This window comes from Rhinopithecus bieti, unplaced genomic scaffold (assembly GCF_001698545.2).
Source record: "Rhinopithecus bieti isolate Rb0 unplaced genomic scaffold, ASM169854v2 scaffold_2735, whole genome shotgun sequence".
Taxonomy (NCBI): domain Eukaryota; kingdom Metazoa; phylum Chordata; class Mammalia; order Primates; family Cercopithecidae; genus Rhinopithecus; species Rhinopithecus bieti.
The window spans coordinates 2,048,450-2,068,200 of NW_016804150.1; the positions used below are offsets into that span (position 1 = coordinate 2,048,450).

The 19,751-nt window shown below is 37.5% G+C and overlaps 1 protein-coding gene across 2 annotated transcripts in view; it reads left to right on the forward strand.

The window, feature by feature from the left end:
• PEX2 (peroxisomal biogenesis factor 2) overlaps nucleotides 1–19,398 on the forward strand; it is a 20,539-nt gene extending 1,141 nt beyond the window's left edge. Inside the window, exons 1-3 of one of the 2 annotated variants that reach the window (XM_017866862.1) lie at nucleotides 2,462–2,619; nucleotides 16,384–16,527; nucleotides 18,128–19,398. In XM_017866862.1, coding sequence (XP_017722351.1) covers nucleotides 18,145–19,062 — 918 coding nt within the window. In that variant the 5' untranslated portion in view covers nucleotides 2,462–2,619; nucleotides 16,384–16,527; nucleotides 18,128–18,144 and the 3' untranslated portion in view covers nucleotides 19,063–19,398. Of the gene's footprint in view, nucleotides 1–2,461; nucleotides 2,620–16,383; nucleotides 16,528–18,127 lie in introns of those variants that run through there. The other variant, XM_017866863.1, reaches the window with a different exon arrangement.
• Nucleotides 19,399–19,751: the final 353 nt, after the last annotated feature.

The following is a 19,751-nucleotide window of genomic DNA, read 5'->3' on the forward strand; positions in this document are numbered from 1 at the left end:
AAAGACTCAAACATATTGATTTAGGAGCTACATAATATTCTACAATAAATTTAACTTCTTAAAGTCAGCATTTTAAAACTATATTAGAGACATAAATCAATGTCTTATTTACATTTTTATTGTTAAATTCTTAGAATCTAAAAGTTGCTAAAAGGCTAAAGAGGATATAAAATGCTATTACAAAATATTTTCATCTTTTCTATGTAAAGGTAAAAAAATTCAATTTTAATTTTTTAACTTCTCATAGTTAATGAACAAATTAACTTTGTTTTTTTTCCTAATATTTTTTAAGTCCACAGCCAAGTTCTAATAAAGGCTCTTAACATGTCACTAGGAATATATAAATTCTAGGTTTAAAATAACTCATGTTTTGCATTTACAGAGGTAAGCATTTACTAAGAAGCAAAATATTCTGTCTTGGTTATTATTTACACATTCACTGCCTCTGAATTTATATGAATTAGCTCTGAGAGAGTAAGAGCTGTGTCTGTTTTCTGTCTTCACATTTTATCAACACTGCCTAGCAAAACTCCTGGGCCTCAGAAAGCTTTTGTTAAATAAATGAATGAAAATAAATATATCTTTAAAAAACTGGAAACAAAGCTTCCCTGGAACCTCAGCTCACTAGCTCATGGGAAAACTAACAAGGTATACTGTATCTACAGGTTAAACATTAAAATCCAAAACTTATTTTAAACATTTTCAACAGAATGTTAAGTGTTATATGTTTCCCCGCATTCTGAATGAGATTATGTTTCAAGTTTCTTGGTATCTTTATTATTTTCATTCACTACTGTGTGATGTGCACATGACATACACAAGGCTCTATGAACCAGAATTTGCATTCTGAAAATGTCCTCTATGTCAAGTCTTTGTGAGTACTTTACCCTGTCCCTCTCAAAATTAAGTGAAGCACAGCATATGTGTAGGCTACCTGAGAGGTGCAGCGTGGTTGGTTTTCTTCACAATTGCTAAACGAAAGGCCTACTCTTCTTCAGCGAGATTTTACTCTCTAGAACAGCAGTATCCATAGAAATATGATGGAAACCACGTAATTTAAAATTTTCCAAAACATGCTCATTTTGACATGTAATCAATATAAAATTAATGAAATATTTTATATTCTTTTATTTTCAGACCATGCTTTAGAAATCTGGTGCATGTTCTACACTTAGAGAAGACCTCAGTTCAGACTAGTCACTTTTCAGGTGGTCAGTGACTACTATACTGGACAGCTGCAGCTCTAGAAAATCCACTCCCAAACCCCTAAGTGAACTACATACCCTATCAACTTATAGCTTCTACTCTGTCTCAATTTGTACCACTGTTTCACAATTTGGATAGCATTAGAGTTCATTAATAACTTTTATTTTAGCAAATCTGTTCCATGGGTAGTTTCTGAAATAAAATACAAGCAAAAAAAAAAATAAATAAATAAACAACCTAATAATTGTGGTTCTACAGTATATGCTCTTCCTCGATTGTCTAACAGAGCTTTCGTATAAGTGAGTGCTCCTTGTAGGCACGGAGAGTCGAGACTGGAGGCAAGAACTAAGACGTTCTTAAACCCTGCTACTTGCTGGAATCCTAAAGCGCCTACCATCCTTCAAACCTTAGAACTAACTCTCCAGAGAGACACAGCCATTCATACCACAGATCCAGATGGCAGATGGCGATCCTCAACTCCGGCTACATGTCAATGCCTGGTGAGTACTCTTCCCTCAGAGCCCATTCCCAGAAGCTCTGCCTCGACTCCCCAAGGGGTAGGCGACCTGGCTGTCCGAATTCCTAAGCGTTACCGGGGAGATCTGAGGGCCTCCGAGGGCGGGAAACCTGAGGCCAGACGCGCGCTGCCCCGAAGGCGAGAACGCATCCGGTCCGCTCTACGGGGTCTCCCGGGAGGGCTTTGCAGGGCGGATGACTGACGGGCCAGCTACCTGGCTTCCTGAGCCTGCAGATCAACAAGCTATCCTCCCTGTGCACACAGGCCCCGAGGGCGGGCAGGTCTCCAAGCGCCGCGCAACTGCCCTAGGCCCGACGCAGCCACCTGCCAGAGGGTTCCCTCCCCACCAGGCCATCCCTCAGCCAGTCCTCCTCCGACAGCGAACAAGGAACCCCAGAGGCACGGAGGCGTCTCGCCGACATCCGGTGACCCTTGCCAGAGGCCCTTCGTGACGTCCGCAAGCAGAGAAAGCCCTGCCCTCACAAAGCCCCTGCTTCCCCTAGGCCCCTTGACACTTGTAGCCTCCCTGACCCGGGGCTGACCGGTTCGTGACTCTCCTGCCAATCAGAGACAGAGTTCATCCGGCCAACCGACCAATCACCGCGCGCGAGTGTCCGCCTCGGCTTTTCGTCCCTTCGGCCCTTCGGTTCTTCGGCTTGTCGGCGTTCGCGGCTGTTTGGCCATCCCGGGCCTTCCGCAGCGCCGCTAAAGCGCAGCTCTCGTTGGTGTAACTTTTCTTTTCCTTTTTTTTCGCCACTTCCGGCTCCTGCGTCGCTCCGGAAGCCTGCGAGTTCCGGAAGCCTTGGTAATCCAGATTCTGCTAGGAAAAGACAAGCTTTCCAGAGAATGTTTCAGAGAAAGTTACGTGGAGCGTGGGAGTTTCGCAGACTCCTAAGGTCAGTGTCTGCCCCAGAGAGCCGGAGTGCAAACCCGAGGTCTTGTTTTCAGCTGGGAGGTCGTGGAGTTTCACGGCCTTGTAATTGTCGCCGTTTGCTTTTTTTTCCCTGTGTATTGGCTTCCTGTCTTCCTGGAAGAGGCAAATCAAAGCTTCTGAATTTCGGGAAAGGCAGTGAAGCAAACCTAAATTCCAAAAGATGTTTTAGGATCGCGCCATTAAAATAAACACACAGCTGCAGTTGAGCCCCTCTGCATTCCACATAGTGACTTAACAGACGAACTTTGAAATCTTTCTCTCACTTGGCGGTTGTGAGGATATTTACCTCTTATAAACGGCTTTGTAAAGAATTGAGGATCCAAGCTTTACTTAATATCTGAAAGTTCATGTAAAGTGTTATATGTGGTACAAAAAATTTGAGTATGCTTAGTTTTCTAACATTGTTGAAAGCGCACGTAAAAGCTGTTTTCTTATAGGGGAAGAGTTAATGAAACGTTTCTGATAAAATTGCTTGCGGTAAATTAGTTATATTTCACATTGTCTTTTGATAAGAAGTCTGAATATGAGAAACGTTAACTTTTTTTTTCTGGGTTCTTAAAAATCGTTATTTATTGAGGTACTATTTTCCACATTTCCCACATTTAGTGAAAGCACTTTTAGCAAAATGAGCAAGACTTGAACGTTCAAGTCTAACACATTCTGTTAAAATTCCGTGATGCCCCTCGGAAATATTTTATCTTGAAGTTTCGGGCAATTAGATGATACCGGGGCGCTCTCAGCACCACAGCTTGTAGTCTAAACACCTTCCCCTAAAGTGTTACCTTTACTTAATCCTGAACAGAGTGAACTTGGGGTGACTCTTTTAACTTACCTGATCTCACCCATATTATTAATTACTTGTTTCCAGAAAGATTACAGTTGAGTGATCTTGAGCCAGGAAGATACTTGAAAGAACTATTTACAGAAATAAAAAAAAAAAAAAAAAAAACCTTCATATTTTTTCTTTAAAAAAAAATAGGACATGGAGTGAATACTAGACTATCAAGACTAAAGAGTATTAGAATAAATCAAGAGAGTTGGATTCTAGTCCTGGACTCTGGTTGCCCTTTGTACAAGTTTTAGGCGCTCTTGGCCGTTATTATCCCTTTTAAAAATTAGTGTTAGTACTCAAGCTGGGGTTTTAAAACTGTTCCATAGGAGAACTTGTGTAGAAATTTTCTGGAGCCATGCAGGGAGAGACAAAGCAAGCCCACCCTCAGGTTTATTTTAACAAGAGCAGCTATTTATGTGTTCCACTTGAATAACAAGGTTCTTGTTAAGAAGATTAAATTTGTATCTTAAACGAGATGATCTGCCTTTTCTTCTAGCAGTAAAATTCTGGTTTTTTTTTTTTTTGGATATTCATTTGTACTCAATGTACGTTTATTAGTTTTAAAATAATATAATCACAGCTAATTTATTTCTAAAAGCTAAAATATGTCCCTACTCTGTTTAAATTTATTTTATAAATACAAATTTGAAATTGTTTTCTTTATGATCAAAATTAGAATTTATTATTCTGTCTTCCTCATATCCTTTTATTTTAGCCATAAAGTTTTGCATATATTTGATGCACATAATGATTCTTGCCGTAGGGAGGACAAATATTTTCCCTTTTACATATTTGGTAGCTGAACGTTAACGGTATTTGTAGGCTTGCTCATCATCACATCGATTAAAAGTTCTCAGTCCTAGCCCCATGTTTTCCTCACAACTTCAAATAATTGTAAGTTTATTTCCCTCTTGCACACCGTCCACATGCTCAGGTTCCTATAGCATAAGGAAAATGTGTGAATATGCACAATCTTTATTTCTGGCCAGAAGTTCTCTCTGGAATTATTTCATTTTTTTCCTCTTTTGATGATCTAAGTTGGACAGCCTAGAAGCAAATTGGATGTTCTCTGTACCTCTTTGCTGTGAAGGGATAACAGTTTGTAAATGTTTCATGTTCCTTTTCCCTTCCTTTGGAGTGTACAAGTAACCTCGGGAGAAAAGCCCTTAAATTGCTCCATTTGCCCTATGTCTGTAATCCTGCTCTTTAAAACCCAGCCCTGTGGTTTCTTTACGTGGAAGTGGAGGCAAGGAAGGGATGTCTAGTATCCTCTGCCTTTCTCCCTGTGAGATATTAATCTTCTTCCTAACATATTCCCATCTATACAACAAAAATACCTTGTTCTGTGTTGCTTCTTACTCAATTTAATATATTTTCTTTTCATCGGAGATCTCCCTTCTTACTGCCTGTCAATAAGATGAGATCAAATTCCATCCAAGTTATGTTTTCTTTCTTCTTACTAGTAAAACAAAAACCAAGAACTTCAGTGTAATTTTATTTTGATGATTCCTAACCACTTTTCTTTTTTTTGAGACGGAGTCTGGCTCTGTTGCCCAGGCTGGAGTGCAGTGGCATGATCTCAGCTCACTGTAGCCTCCATCTCCCAAGTTCAAGCAATTCTCCTGCCTCAGCCTCCCGAATAGCTGGGATTACAGGCGCGCGCCACCATGCCCGGCTAATTATTGTATTGTTAGTAGAGACAGGATTTCACCATGTTGGCCAGACTGGTCTTGAACTCCTGACCTCAGGCTATCCGCCCACCTCGGCCCACTTGTCTTTTAGTGTTAGATGAATGAGTTGGCATTGCCTCTACCTTGCATGTATGTGTTCATAATAGTTAATGTTCACACCTTGGGGTTTTCACTAATCTATTACCTTTGTTCAGATTTGACATGGTCCTTAGAATGGTCCTTTGACCACATGTATAGAGAGGCAGGGAGAGGGAATGTAGACAAGATACCTCCCAAGCAACAAGGAAAACTGTACCTCATTCCTTTAATTTCTTTCCCCATCTACAGTCCTGACAGCTTAACTGGCAGTCTGGTCTTTTGAATGATCTTGAAAGGGAAAAAGATTTCTTTTAAGTTCTGTGAGATTAAATTTGATCCAAGCTTAGCAAATATCCATTCTACTAAGTGTATTTTGTATGTGCTACAGTTTTTCTAATGTTTACCATAAATTTACTAATTACCAGCTTGACTTTAGATGGGTTGTTAATCTTCTCAAGCCTTAATTTTTGTCTTCTTAAAATGGAGATGATAATACTGTACTTACTGTGTTGTGAGATTAAATGAAATAAAGAATGTAAAGAAAAGTTATAGTGCCTTGTACATGATATATATCACATGGTAGTTCCTCCTATTCCATTGCTAATGGCTGTTTGTTCCTTTGGGGATATTTCCGCATTCTCTTGTACCATAAAATGTGCAATTAAATGTTTGTTTCAGTTATTTTCAAGTCATTTAGAATTCTTAAGCAATTAGATTCTAAAGTCTGTTTTTAAATTTATAGAGTATTTAAAGATCTAGCTGCTCATACATTTCATATGTGTCTTGTTTGTTCATACTTGCACTAGTATTTTTCCCATAGTTTATGCCTATACTCTTAGTACTTGGCCTCTTTAAGGTAGCCCCATCTGTGTGACCTATGGTACCATCCTAAAGTGTTTCTAACTTTTGGGTCCATCACCACATTGTCAGTATAGGACACTGGTTTGGAGCTGGTTCTGCCCCCTCTGGTCATGGGATTTTACACAAGTCATCTAATCTCTTTGCGCCTTAATTTTCTTGTTTTAGAACAGAAGTAATAACAGAACATCTTTGTTGGTATTATAAGGATTAAATGATTTAATATTTAAATTTGTACCTGGTAATTAGCTATAGTAGTCACTTATTAGCATTCAGTAACTGGTAAGTGTTATGTGTTTTCTCTGGTTGTAAACAAGTTCATTGGGATTATCTTCCTTAGTGGTTCACTGTTACTCTCTATGAATACTGTCTCTGTCTCCTGTGTCCTGCTCTGATTTATCTATTCCTCATGTCCTATATTGCTCTTTTGCAATTAGAAATAACTGTTCTTTTATTTTTTTGCCTTTCCCTTCCAAGATTTCCTAAAACAGTTTATGTAAGGATTCTAGATAGGTAGGTAAATTTACAGTTGCTTTTTTTTTTTTTTTTTAACCAATGAAGAGTGTAGTGTAATAAAATGACTTGTCTAGAGTCACACAATCTGTTCGTGAACCTGGGCTAGAATACAGACCTAATCAGAGGCAGTTTAACTCTGCTTTCCCCAATATTCGCTTCAACATCTGTTCTTTATTTTCACAATAAGCATTCTCAGACTCAGAAGTATCAGGTTTCTGAAAGAAAAGAAAAATATGAGTGCCATGCTGTTATCTTAAAAATATACTTATAAAGCTAGGCCCAAGTATTGGAAATTCTTTTCTAAGGTTTTAAAAAAGTATTTTGTGCTAGTTTTAGATACCTGAATAACTATATTGTATATGAGATAAGTAAGGCACTCAGTTGATTGTATAAGACTCAATATAGTCTTGAGTTGTGTTGAGTTTCCTCTTCTCCCCAAATGGGAAAAAAAAGGTATTTTTCCCTCTTCTGGGGCAGGTTACTTAACCATTGTCCATAATTTTGAGAAATATGTGCAACTTTGAAGTTTATCTTTCAGATACATTTTAGAAGTGTTTTGTCATGTACCCACTACCACTTCAAAAAGAAAAATCCTATTTGGATTTTGATGAGGCAATGTTCGTTGAAGTTAAAAGTAATTTAGAGGTCTATTGGACATAACACAGTTTTAAAATTTCACGTATCTTGGCTATACCCAAATGAGCACAACTGGGATTTACAACATCAGATGTCTATAAACTATTAAAACTTAGTTTCTGTATGATGAAAGAGAAGAACAAGAAAGTAGTGACAAGGCACTTAGCAAGTCTGTGGCAGAAGTGGGATTTGAACTTAGAGTTGTTAGGCCTGTTCACAGTGCCAGAGGTCACAGTATCCTAATGAGCTTCAACCATAGCCTTTTTTCTTTTGCCCATATTTGAAATGTGTTCTGGGAATCGGTGTCCAGTTAAATCCCTCTTTGATGCATGTCCCAGTTATTAGTATTGATTTCAATACAGTGGACAGTAAATCTATCTGACTATACAAAGAAAATAAAATGGTAGGTTATAGGTTCAAAACTTAAGATGTCTAGTCATAGAATTTTATTCATATAACCTCATAATATGAAATGCTAAGTTTAACATTTTCAGAAAGAGAAAACAACAAACGTGGTCTCATCCACTTTGATTGCTAGAACATTTAAGATAGTGTGGCAGTGACATTTTCATTCTAAAACTTAGTTTATTATTGTGGAGATGGAAAAGAATAGCCTGGCAGGGGGTGCATGAGTGGGTGTGACACCGTAGAGATTACTTGAGAATCACATGTTTCTGCTGACAAAGTTTACAGGACTGTAAATTTAAATGCAGAATTTTTGTAGGCAGTATGCATTGACAAATATGCCTAATGGTAATACATCTAATACTGAGAGTCTTGAAACAGGTCAATAATAATGTGTGTATTGATAGCAGCGATGTAGGAGATGTTACATGGTATTATAGCTAAAATCCATGTTATCCCCTTAATCATAATTACGTTAACATTGACAGGCCCTTGACAATACCCACATTATTATTGATAGATTTCTGTCAATAACATGTTTTTAAAGAAAATATATTCATTCATAATTTGTACTATACTCAATAAAACTATAAAATACATCCTGAAAAATTCCTTCTTCCTCAGTGAGATATAGTCATTTGTTTAGATTTTGGAATGTGATATAGATGGCAAAGTTTTTATTTTGGGGTATGAAAACATAAAAGGAAAGCATGAGTTATTTAAGGGATAAGGTTATATATTGCTGCTCTTAGTAAATAATTTTAGTTGTCTTTTCTGTGAAAGAATAGCAGTGTGACATGTTTAGTGATAAAATGTCAGCAGGAGACCCTTTTAATAGTTTTTAGTACTAGATCATTTTGTCTTAAACATATTTATGTGACAAGTTAATCACACTAACTCTAGTAGATGCTGTACTTTTTATCTGGTCTTGATTTTGCCTTACGCATCTTTTTCACATATCCTTAACATGGTAGAATCCTTCACTAAACACTAAGATTATTTAGTGCCAATTATAATTTTAGTTACATATTTTTATATATCTCTTTGCATAGCCAATAAATGTATCTCTCCCCTCCCCTGGGTTAGCATTTTGGAATCTTAAAGTTAGTGTAGTTCTAGAGTTGCAGGAGTGGGTGGCTGGTAGGATTGTGTATGAAAAGATAGAATAGAAAAAAGCATTGTTTGGTTTGGCATTTTGGAAAAATCAATTAGAATTAAATTTAATGGTGATGGTTTCAATTCAAAGCAATTCCTACTTTTTTAAAAAAGGAGTTAGCTTGTAATTTTTAAAAATATTCAAGTTTGAGCTTACATTTATAAAACTAAATACTATTTTACAATAACCAATAATATAGAAATTGTTAAACTTACTTAAATTCTTGAAAGTAAAGTCAAAATATACTTACCAGTGGTTGGGCATGGGTATTGGCAATCCTTGTAACAGAAGTCAGGAAAGTACTAGTTTACCAAAGGCATTGAGAATTTTTGACCCAAAAATGTGAAGGGATAGTATAGTCTTCCTCTTGATTTCCATGGTTCTTAAGTTAAATTACTTTGACTTTTCCAGGAAATTGTTAGCATCATAGGTAGGCCCCTGAATTGTTGCAGGAATCCTATAAATCTGGTCTCCCAGAACGGCAGTTTTTCTTTTCCTCAGTTTTATTGAACTCTGCCATCAGATTAATCTTTTGAAATTTATATCCCATTATGTCTCTTCTCTTCAATGATTATTCATGCCCACAGAATCAATACAATTTCCTTAACACAGGTTCTTTTTACAATGTGGCTAGGTTGACACTTCAGTCAGTCTCTCCTGCTGGCCTGCTTTGGTCGTGGAAGATGACCTGTCTGCTTCCAGATAACAGATTTAGCCACATTGATGGGAGTTAAATAACCAAGGATGAAGCTCATGCTGCAACCTGTCTCCATATGTCCCAGCTAGGCTATGGTCAGGAGCTTGCACATTTCTGTGCTTTCACACGACCTGTTCCCTTACCTTACATACCATTTTCCTGTTTTCTGCCTGGGAAGTTTTGTGATCCTTTATAATGTTTTTATGTTTTGGGATCCATTCTTCACTTCAGAGATCAATGGCCAGTCCTGATTTTCTATGTCTTTTAAAATGCTTCAATAAAAGGAAGTTAGCTGACAGTTAAATACTTAGATTGAATCTCTGGTACCTAGGAGAATGCCTTGTATTTGGTAGGTGTCCAATATGTATTGGTTACATAGAATAACCATTTGTCAGAGAATTAGAATTCACTAAAACATAAACTGCTTACACTATATTGGGAATAATTTTATGTAATATAAAGTCGTTTGTGGCATTTGTGCTTCATACCTATTATAACAAATGTTGTACTGCTGTAGAGGGAAAAAGATTCCATAATTGGGTTACTTGAATTTCTAGTTATTTTGATTTCATCATTTTTTTCTACTCCTTGGCTGCCCTTTTCTAGGGAGTATTATAGAATAGCTCTACCTGCCAGAAAGAGAGGGGTGGGGTGGGAGTGCATGCGATGAGGAAGAACTGAATGTAATATGCTGGTGATGAACACAAGGTTGTGTGCTTGTGTTGGACTGCCTGTACCATGTTCTGTGCAGCAAAGCACCCTAGCGTCAAATATTGTAAGTGTGCATTCATGAGGTTTCTTTATTTTAAGATAACAGGCACAACTATGTTGATGGGGCTAAATAATCACGGGAGCAGGTCATGTGGGAACCCATCTCTTTTCTCAGTCCACACTGTCATATCCTTTCGGACAAGGTGCGACTTAAGTGGACAATGAGTTCCACTGAACCATATGTCTGCCCACTCCTGCCTGGCCCCTCCCACATGCACACAGAAAGGTGACATCATGTTCGTGGTTTAACTGCCACAATTTATGTCTTAATGATGTCAATATTTCCTGGAAAAACATTTTGATACAGGTTGTTTGAGGCATTACTATGACTAATAGTGAAGGTTTCAGTTTTTTGAAATGAGATTTGCCAAAATTAGTTTGGGGCCTGTTACTTTTCATGCCCATCCCTAGCCAAAGCAACAATAATGTAATAAATAATACTGCTTTATGGCTTCCAAACCACTTTCATAACATTATCTGATTTAATCTCAACAACTTTGTGAGGTAGCTGTTATTTCCAACTTTTAGGAGAAGAATCCGAGGCTAATGAATTTTTTTAAGATCACATAGCAAGTAAGTGGTAGAGCTAGAACTTGGGCCAAGGCCTGTTTGATTTTAAATCTGCTTTTTCCACTCTATGACAGATGCCTAAAGAAGAATGTAGAGCCTGGGAGAAGTATTCCACTTTAATGAACTATGATGTGTAATAGACAGTGTCTGTTCTATGTTTACAACAAAAAGAAGTCACAAAAATGACTAAAATCTTGGAAAATAAAACCTAAAACAAAAAATAGAGAAATTATTCATCTGGAGGAGCAAAGGCTGACGAACAGTTTAATAATAGTCTTTTGGTCTATTAAAGAGTCTTACGTAGGGGGGAGAGCAAGCCCAGCTGTTCCTAATCTACACTGAGGCCAGACCTGGGGAGAAAAAGAAGAAAGAAAAAAATGTTAAACTGTAACAGAAGGGATAAGAAAGAATTTTTTGATAATAAGTATTGTTAAATATTGTATTGGTTAAAGACTGTTTTAGGTCTCCTTTTCTGGCAGTCATTAAAATTCCTATTTTCACCAAAGTTTTAAGTGTGATTCCTCCAAAAACAAGAGACTTGAAATATATGATTCTTCTGAGAAACCACTCCCTCTGACCAGTTGCTCACTAAATATCACTAAGGAACCTGAGAAAGAGAAGCAGTTATGCTTTGCTTATCAAGAGGGTACATTCTGAGAAACGCATAGTTTGATGATTTCATCATTGTGCGAACATCACAGAATGTACTTACACAAGCCTACTTGGTATAGCCTAGTTCATACCTCATTATATTTTACTGTGCTTTCTTCTGGTTTGCAGATACTGCTTTTACAAATTAAAGGTTTTGTAGCAAACCTGAGTCAATCAAGTCTATCTGAACAATTTTTTTCCAACAGCATGTACTCAACTTTGTGTCTCTCTGTAACATTAAGGTAATTCTTGCAGACTTTTTTTTATTATGATATTCGTAATGGTGACCTGTGATCAGTGATCTTTGTTATTACTATTGTAACTGTTCTGGGGCACTACAAACTGTATCTATATAAGATGGTGAACTTAATAAATATTCTGGGGCACCAAGAACTGTTTCCATATAAGATGGTGAACTTATATTCTGGGGCACATGATAGAATCCTTCATTAAACACTAAGAACTGGTATCCATATAAGATGGTGAACTTAATAAATATTGTGTGTTCTGACTGTTCGACCGACTTGCCTATTCCCTGAGACACAACAGTGTTGAAATTAGGCCGATTAAAATAAGCCTACAAAAGCCTACAATGGCCCTTTCACTCGAACAAGTGTTCGAGTGAAAGGAAGGGTTGTACATCTCTCACTTTAAATCAAAATCTAGCAGTGATTAAGCTTAGTGAGGAAGCCATGTCAGAAGCCAACACAGGCCAAAAGATAGACCTCTTATACCAAACAGCCAAGTTGTGAATGCAAAGGAAAAGTTCTTGAAGGAAATTAAAAGTGCTCCTCCAGGAAACACATGAATTAAAGAAAGTAAGCAGCCTTGTTGCTGATGATGTGGAAAAAGTTTTAATGGTCTAGATAGAAGATCAGACCAGCCACAAAATTCCCTTAAGCCAAAGCCTAATCCAGAGCAAGTTCCTAACTCTCTTCAATTCTTTAAGAGAGGTGAGGAATCTGCAGAAGAAGAGGTGGAAGCTAGCAGAGGATGGTTCATGAGATTTAAGGAAATAACCATCTTTTATAATATAAACATGCAAGCTGAAGCAGCAAATGCTGACATCAGAGCTGCAGCAAGTTATCCAGAAGCTCTAGCTAAATAATTTATGAAGGTGGCTAGGCTGGACAATGTATTTTCAAGGTAGACAAAAGCCTTATGTTGGAAGAAAATGCCATGTAACACTTTGATAGCTAGAGAGGAGAAGCCAATGTGTGGCTTCAAAGCTTCAAAGGACAGACTGACTCTCCTGTTGGGGGCTAATGTAGCTGATGGCTTTTAAGTTGAAGCCAGTGCTTATTTACCATTCTAAAAATTCGAAGACCCTTAAGAATTACGCTAGAACTACTTTGTCTGTACTTTATAAATAAAAAAAAAAACAAAGCCTGGATGACAGCACATCTGTTTGCAGCATGGTTTACTGAATATTTTAAGCACACAGGTGAGACCTGCTGAAAATAAAGTATTTCAAAATACTACTGCTCATCGATATGCACCTTAGTCACCCAGGAGCTCTGACAAAGATGTACAAGGAGATTAATGTGTTCATGCCTGCTATCACAGCATTCATTCTGCACCCTGTGGATCAAGGAGTAATTTTGACTTTTATATCTTATTTTTTAAGAACTACATTCCATAAGGCTGTAGTTGCCAATAGCAGTTTCTCTGATGGATCTGGGCAAAGTAAATTGAAAACCTTCTGGAAAAGATTCGCCATTCTGTGTACCATTAAGAACATAATTCATGAGAGAAGGTCAACATATCGACATGAACAGGAGTTTGTAAGAAGTTGATTCTAACCATTGTGGATGACTTTGAGGAGTTCAAGACTTCAGTGAAGGAAATAACTACAGATGTGGTAGAAACAGCAAGAGAACTAGAATTAGAGTGGAGCCTAAAGATGTGACTGATTTGCTACAATCTCATAATAGAACTTGAATCGATGAGTTGCTTCCCCTCTTTTTTTTTTTTTTGAAATGAAGATCATGTGCTCTGTCACTCAGGCTCGTGTACAATAGCACAGTCAGCTCACTGCAGCCTCTCAATCTCCTGGGCTCAAGCAACTCTCCTGCCTCAGCCTCCCCTTAGTAGCTAGGGCTACAGGTGCATGCCAGCATGCCTGGCTATTTTTTTTTTTTTTTTTTTTTTTTAATTTTATAGAGACAGTGTCTCCCTATGTTGCCCAACAATCCTCCCTTGGCCTCCCAAAGGTCTGGAATTATAGGCATGAGCCACTGCACCCAGTGAGTTGCTTGTTATGGATAAACAATGTGGTTTCTTAAGATGGAGTCTACACCTGGGGAAATGCTGTAAACGTTGAAAAGATAGCAAAGGATTTAGAATATCCCATAAACTTAATTGATAAAGCAGTGACAGGGTTTGAGACTATTGACTGCAGTTTTGAAAGAAGGTTTACTTTTGGTAAAATGCTATCCTTTAGAAAGCTTCGCATGCTACAGAGAAATCTTTGATGAAATGAGTCAATCCATGCAGCAAATTTTGTTGTTGTCATAAGATATTGCCACAACCACCCCAGCCTTCAGCAGGATCAGTCAGCAGGCATTAACATCAAGGCAGGACCCTCCACTATCAAAAAGATTACAACTCACTGAGGGCTCAGATGGTTGTTAGCATTTTTTAGCAATCAAGTAATTTTTAATTAAGGTGTGTACATTGTTTTTAAGGCACAGTGCTATTGCACACTTAATTGATTGCAGTATAGTGAAAATACAAGTTTTATATGCATTGGAAAACCAAAAAAGTTGTGTAACTTACTTTATTGTGATATTACTTTATTGCAGTGGTCTGAAACCTAACCTAGAGTGTCTCTGAGGTATGTCTGTTTTCTTATGTGATTCCGATGAACTCACAAGTTTGAAAACCACTAGACTAGAGGAACAGAGACCACAGGACTGTGATGGTGAAGACCACAGTTCAGACGGATTAGAAGTCCAGAGATATATGTATCTTTATCATAGACAAATATATGTTAGCAGTTAAAAACTAACAGAATAAGATTATGTTGTTACAAAGAAAGTTGAATGTGTTACAAATAGACAAGATCTATCTTGTTTTGAATCACTGCCTTCTTGATTTTAGCACTTACATAGATCAAGTAGATTTAAAATAGGTTAGTTTTACCAGAGGGGCATCAGACTTCTAAAATTCTACCCAGATTTTTTTCTGTCATATTTATATAACTGCCTACTGAACTATTCCACTTAGATGTCTCATAGGAGCCTTAGATCTTTAACATTGCATATACTTATTATCTTTCTGTTCAAACCTGTATTGCCTCATGTATTTCTTGTTTCAGGGACTTGGATCCCTATCACTCAATTACTTAAGTCAGTTTTTCTTGGCTTATTTCTCTCCAGATGGTGTCACTTCCACCACCTCATCGCTTTCAAAGATACCCTTTTCTCTCTGTCCCCACTGATACTTTTCTAATTTAGGCCATCATTAGTTTCTCACCAGATCATTTTAACAACCTGTTAACTAGTCTCTATGTTTCCAGTCTTTTCTCTCAGCCTCGAATCCATTCTTTCCTCAGAGTGGTCAGAACAAGCAGTCTAAAATGTAAATCTTATTAGTTCTTTGCGTACCACTATTGAGGGCTTCCCATTACCTTCTTCATAAAATACAGCCTCCTCAGCTTGGCTTCTAGGGCCTTTAGGACCTGTCTCCTGCTTCTTTCCAGCCTTATCTCATCTGTGCACCTCTAGTCCTTAGTACCTACTCTTCCCACCATTGGCAGTAATATTCTTACCCTCCTTTACCAGGCTGACATGCTAATACTTCAGGTGGCTGCTTAGGTATTTCCTTTCCCAGGAAGCCTTCTCTGACCTTCTGAAGTATAGTTGTAACCATAGTGCCCTGAATTTTCCCTTGCAGATCACTGATCACACCTTATTGTAATCACCTGTTTATTTTATATAGCACACCCTTACTTTTCTCTCTCATTCCACAGTAGACTATAGACTCCACAAGGGTTGAGACAGTGTCTGTTGTACCTTTATATCACTAGCTCTCACATTAACAGGTAAATAACAGATGCACAATAAACATGTTGAAATTAGTGAAATTAGTAATAAACATCTTTCTGGATATGGTGATTTGAAATAGTTTTAAAGGGTAATTGATGGGAATTTATATTTTCTATCCTTCACACATCCCAGACTTTCATCCTGTTCATGTATTCATTTATCTAGTGCTTGTAGAGTGCCTTCTGTATACCAGGAACTGAGATAGTTGTTCTGATTCAACTGTGATAAGGCTCAAATAATCTTTACAACAGTTCTTATCCTCTAGTGGAGGAAATAAATAATTTATAAGTAGTTTATGTACAGTAGATAGAGGCCAAGAAAGAGAAAGAATAGCATGCCAAGGGAACAACTCGATGGGCAGCTACCCAAATTTGGAGTCAGAAGGAAGTGATATCTGAGCCAGTACTTAAAAACTTAGTATGAGTTTTCAGTTAAAGATTGGAAACAGACTGTTCCACACAAAGGGAAAAGACAGTGAAGTCTACTGGTGAACAAAAAAAGGGGATACTTTTTGACTCGATATGATGCGTAAAGAAGGAAAGCAAGCTGGGAGTGGATTTGGGGAGGTTTGTGTGTTAGAACATTGGCATTGTGGGGAATGCACTGAAGGAGGCAGAAGGTAAGGTAGACCAATTTGATAGAATCCGTGAGAGAAGAGAGCAGCCAGAATTCAGGAAAAGGTTTGTGGGGGATAGGGAGTGACAGATGGATTAGGAAAAATTTTGGACCACGTATCAACAGTCCTTGGCAATGGATTTTATTTGTAGAGTGAGGAAAGGGAACTCCCTTTCTAACTTTATTCTTTTTTGTGTGTAGCTTCTGGCAAGTATGAGGCAAGGGTTTCACAGAAGAACTTGGAGCAAAAATTCCCACTGCCATAGCTATAGGCTGTCCAGTCTTGAGAGAGCTGCAAGAACGGGAAAACCGTGAGATCTGCCCAGAAGATCATTGGCATTTATGGTGAGAAGCATTCCTGTTGTATATCTGGTTTGAGAGAAAAACAGCACCAAACAACCTATTATTCAATGATCATTTTTATTTCTTGGACTTGAACTTGTTAAACATGTAGTCTTCTGCCACTAAGTCTTCTAGGATGCATGGGTAAATTTAGAACTTCCCTCTCGAAAACATCTTCGGTTGTCAAAGATACCCCCAATTTCAAGAAGTACAAGTTTATTTTACCTTCTAATAAATTGTGTTTATCATCTTTTACTAAAATCATAACAGAATAGAATGTGAAAAGACTTTGAAGGTTGTTTTATCTCCAGCCCTTTGTTTTATCAGTGAAGAAACCAAGGCATAGGTCAGGGTCAGGGAAATGACTTGTCAAAGAATACGTGACCAGAGCGTGGCGGTGAGCTCCGGCAGGATCCATGCCTCCTTCAATAACTGTTCTTTCTGTTAGTGTATTGGCCTTTTAAAGGCCTAGACATGATAACCAAGCCCAGTGTGGTGATAGCCCATTTTAATTTTTTTGTGTTTTTTTTCCCCTGGCTTTATTGGAGTATAATTGGCAAGTAAAAATGGTATATATTCAAAGTGTGCAATATAATGATGTATTTTTTTTGGTAATGGGTGGATTTGCCAGTTAATAATATTTAAAATATCTGAACTGGTTTGTATACTGGATTATAGCAGTGACTTGGTGTTTTAATTATATCAGCTTGCACATAATACGTATATGTGTATTGAATCAGTAATATATGTGTATTTAATCAGTAAGCTGTACCTAGCTAACCATTAATCAGCTCTTACATTTCATTTAAGTTTTTTTGCCTTTAACACCAATTTGTTTCCTTAGTGTATTTATGACATTATTGTGGTATATATTTTTATATCATAGCTTTCTTAGAGTACTGTATGATGTATACATTTTTAGTACATTAATGATATTTCTGCATTCTTGTTCCTTCATACTAAGATTTAGTACTATTTATTTTCTGCAATAGTGTGATAGAATAGTAACCATGTATTGTTCATTTATTTTCTTTTAACTTCCTTTACACATATAAAATATATTTGAGAAAGATTAAATGACTTGCTGAAAAATAACACCTTTGGAGTCAGTAGAAGTGCTGGAAAATAAACTGAGGTCTTGACTTAACCATCTATTACAATGTTCTATATAGTTGTTGTATTTATTACCTTCCAATATCTCTTCATTAGTCATGTTATTCAGCCTCCTTTCTGTTAACTTCAGGATTTTAGTATCTCCCTGCTAGAATATCTGACCAAAGAGTATTGCTTAGAAGTATATTTGTGGAAGGAGGGTACAGATTTTGTTTTGTTTTGTTTTGTTATTTCTTTGATGAGGAGGGCCAAGAAAAAAGAAAAATAAATTAATTTAAAAAAAAGGCAGGGGGAGAAAGAAAGGCTCTGAGAGACGAAACAGAAGTTTCAAGTAAGAAATGATTATCTGCTGTACTGTTTTAGACTACTGAAAGGCTCTTCTCTTATGTATCCTGTGTAATTTGTGTATGATAGTTTACAGGCATAAGTTGAGGGGGTTGTACAAGATTGCAACTCTTTGTTAATGTTCTTCAATTGTGTTTTTTCCTAGAGACCTTTAGAGAAGACATGGCTTCCAGAAAAGAGAATGCAAACAGTGCAAACAGAGTGCTAAGAATAAGCCAGTTGGATGCGCTTGAACTAAACAAGGCCCTGGAGCAGCTAGTTTGGTCCCAGTTTACTCAGTGCTTTCATGGATTTAAACCTGGGCTATTAGCTCGCTTTGAGCCAGAGGTGAAAGCGTGCTTATGGCTCTTCTTGTGGAGATTCACCATCTACTCCAAAAATGCCACAGTGGGACAGTCAGTTTTGAATATTCAGTACAAAAATGATTTTTCCCCTAACCTGAGATATCAGCCACCCAGTAAAAATCAAAAAATCTGGTATGCTGTTTGTACAATTGGTGGGAGGTGGTTAGAAGAACGATGCTATGATTTGTTTCGAAACCATCATTTAGCATCATTTGGGAAAGTCAAGCAGTGTGTGAATTTTGTGGTTGGACTTTTGAAATTAGGTGGACTGATTAATTTTTTGATTTTCCTTCAGAGGGGAAAGTTTGCAACTTTGACAGAACGTCTCCTAGGCATTCATTCTGTATTTTGCAAGCCTCAAAACATACGTGAAGTTGGCTTTGAATACATGAATAGGGAACTTCTCTGGCATGGTTTTGCTGAATTTCTGATTTTTCTCTTACCACTTATCAGTGTCCAGAAGTTGAAAGCCAAGCTGTCTTCATGGTGTATCCCTCTTACTGGTGCACCTAATAGTGACAACACATTAGCCACCAGTGGCAAAGAATGCTCTCTTTGTGGAGAGTGGCCCACCATGCCTCACACCATAGGATGTGAGCATATTTTCTGTTATTTCTGTGCTAAGAGTAGTTTCTTATTTGACATGTACTTTACTTGTCCTAAGTGTGGCACAGAAGTGCACAGTCTGCAGCCACTGAAATCAGGAATTGAGATGTCAGAAGTAAATGCTCTTTAGAAACTAAAATTGCTTCCTCTGAGGAAAAAAATGCACCATGTTTAAATTCTGAATATTAGTCATCCTAAGTAAACCTTTTATGTATCCTTTATAAGGAATGTGCTGCCTAGCCACTGTCTTCTGCTCCTTTCCAGTCATGACTAAATTCTGATCACTAGAAACCATGTGATTCTAAATATATTATGGAAATGTTATTTAAATCGTTGCATTCAATTTTTAATGTCAAGAATAATGGACAGCTTTTTTTAGTTAGGTGACTACTAACAATGCTCCTTCATTTTACTACTACTTAAAACGAGGTTGGATTCTAAAGATAAAGATTTTGGAGACTCTGGATGAGTGTGCATTTATTTTCAGAGATGACATAATATGATAATGTGACAACTATAAGACTGTTGTTTTAAACCTTAAGACCTGATGCCTCAGTTGTAATTTTTTTTTTTTTTTTTTTTTTTTTTTTTTTTTTTTTTTTTTTTTTTGAGACAGTGTCCCGCTCTTATCACCCAGGCTGGAGTGCAGTGGCGCAATCTCTGCTCACTGCAACCTCCGCCTCCCGTGTTCAAGCAATTCTCCTGCCTCAGCCTCCCGAGTGGCTGGGACTACAGGTGCGTGCCACGATGCCCAGCTAATTTTTGTATTTTTAGTTTCACCGTGTTAGCCAGGATGGTCTCGATCTCCTGACTTCATGG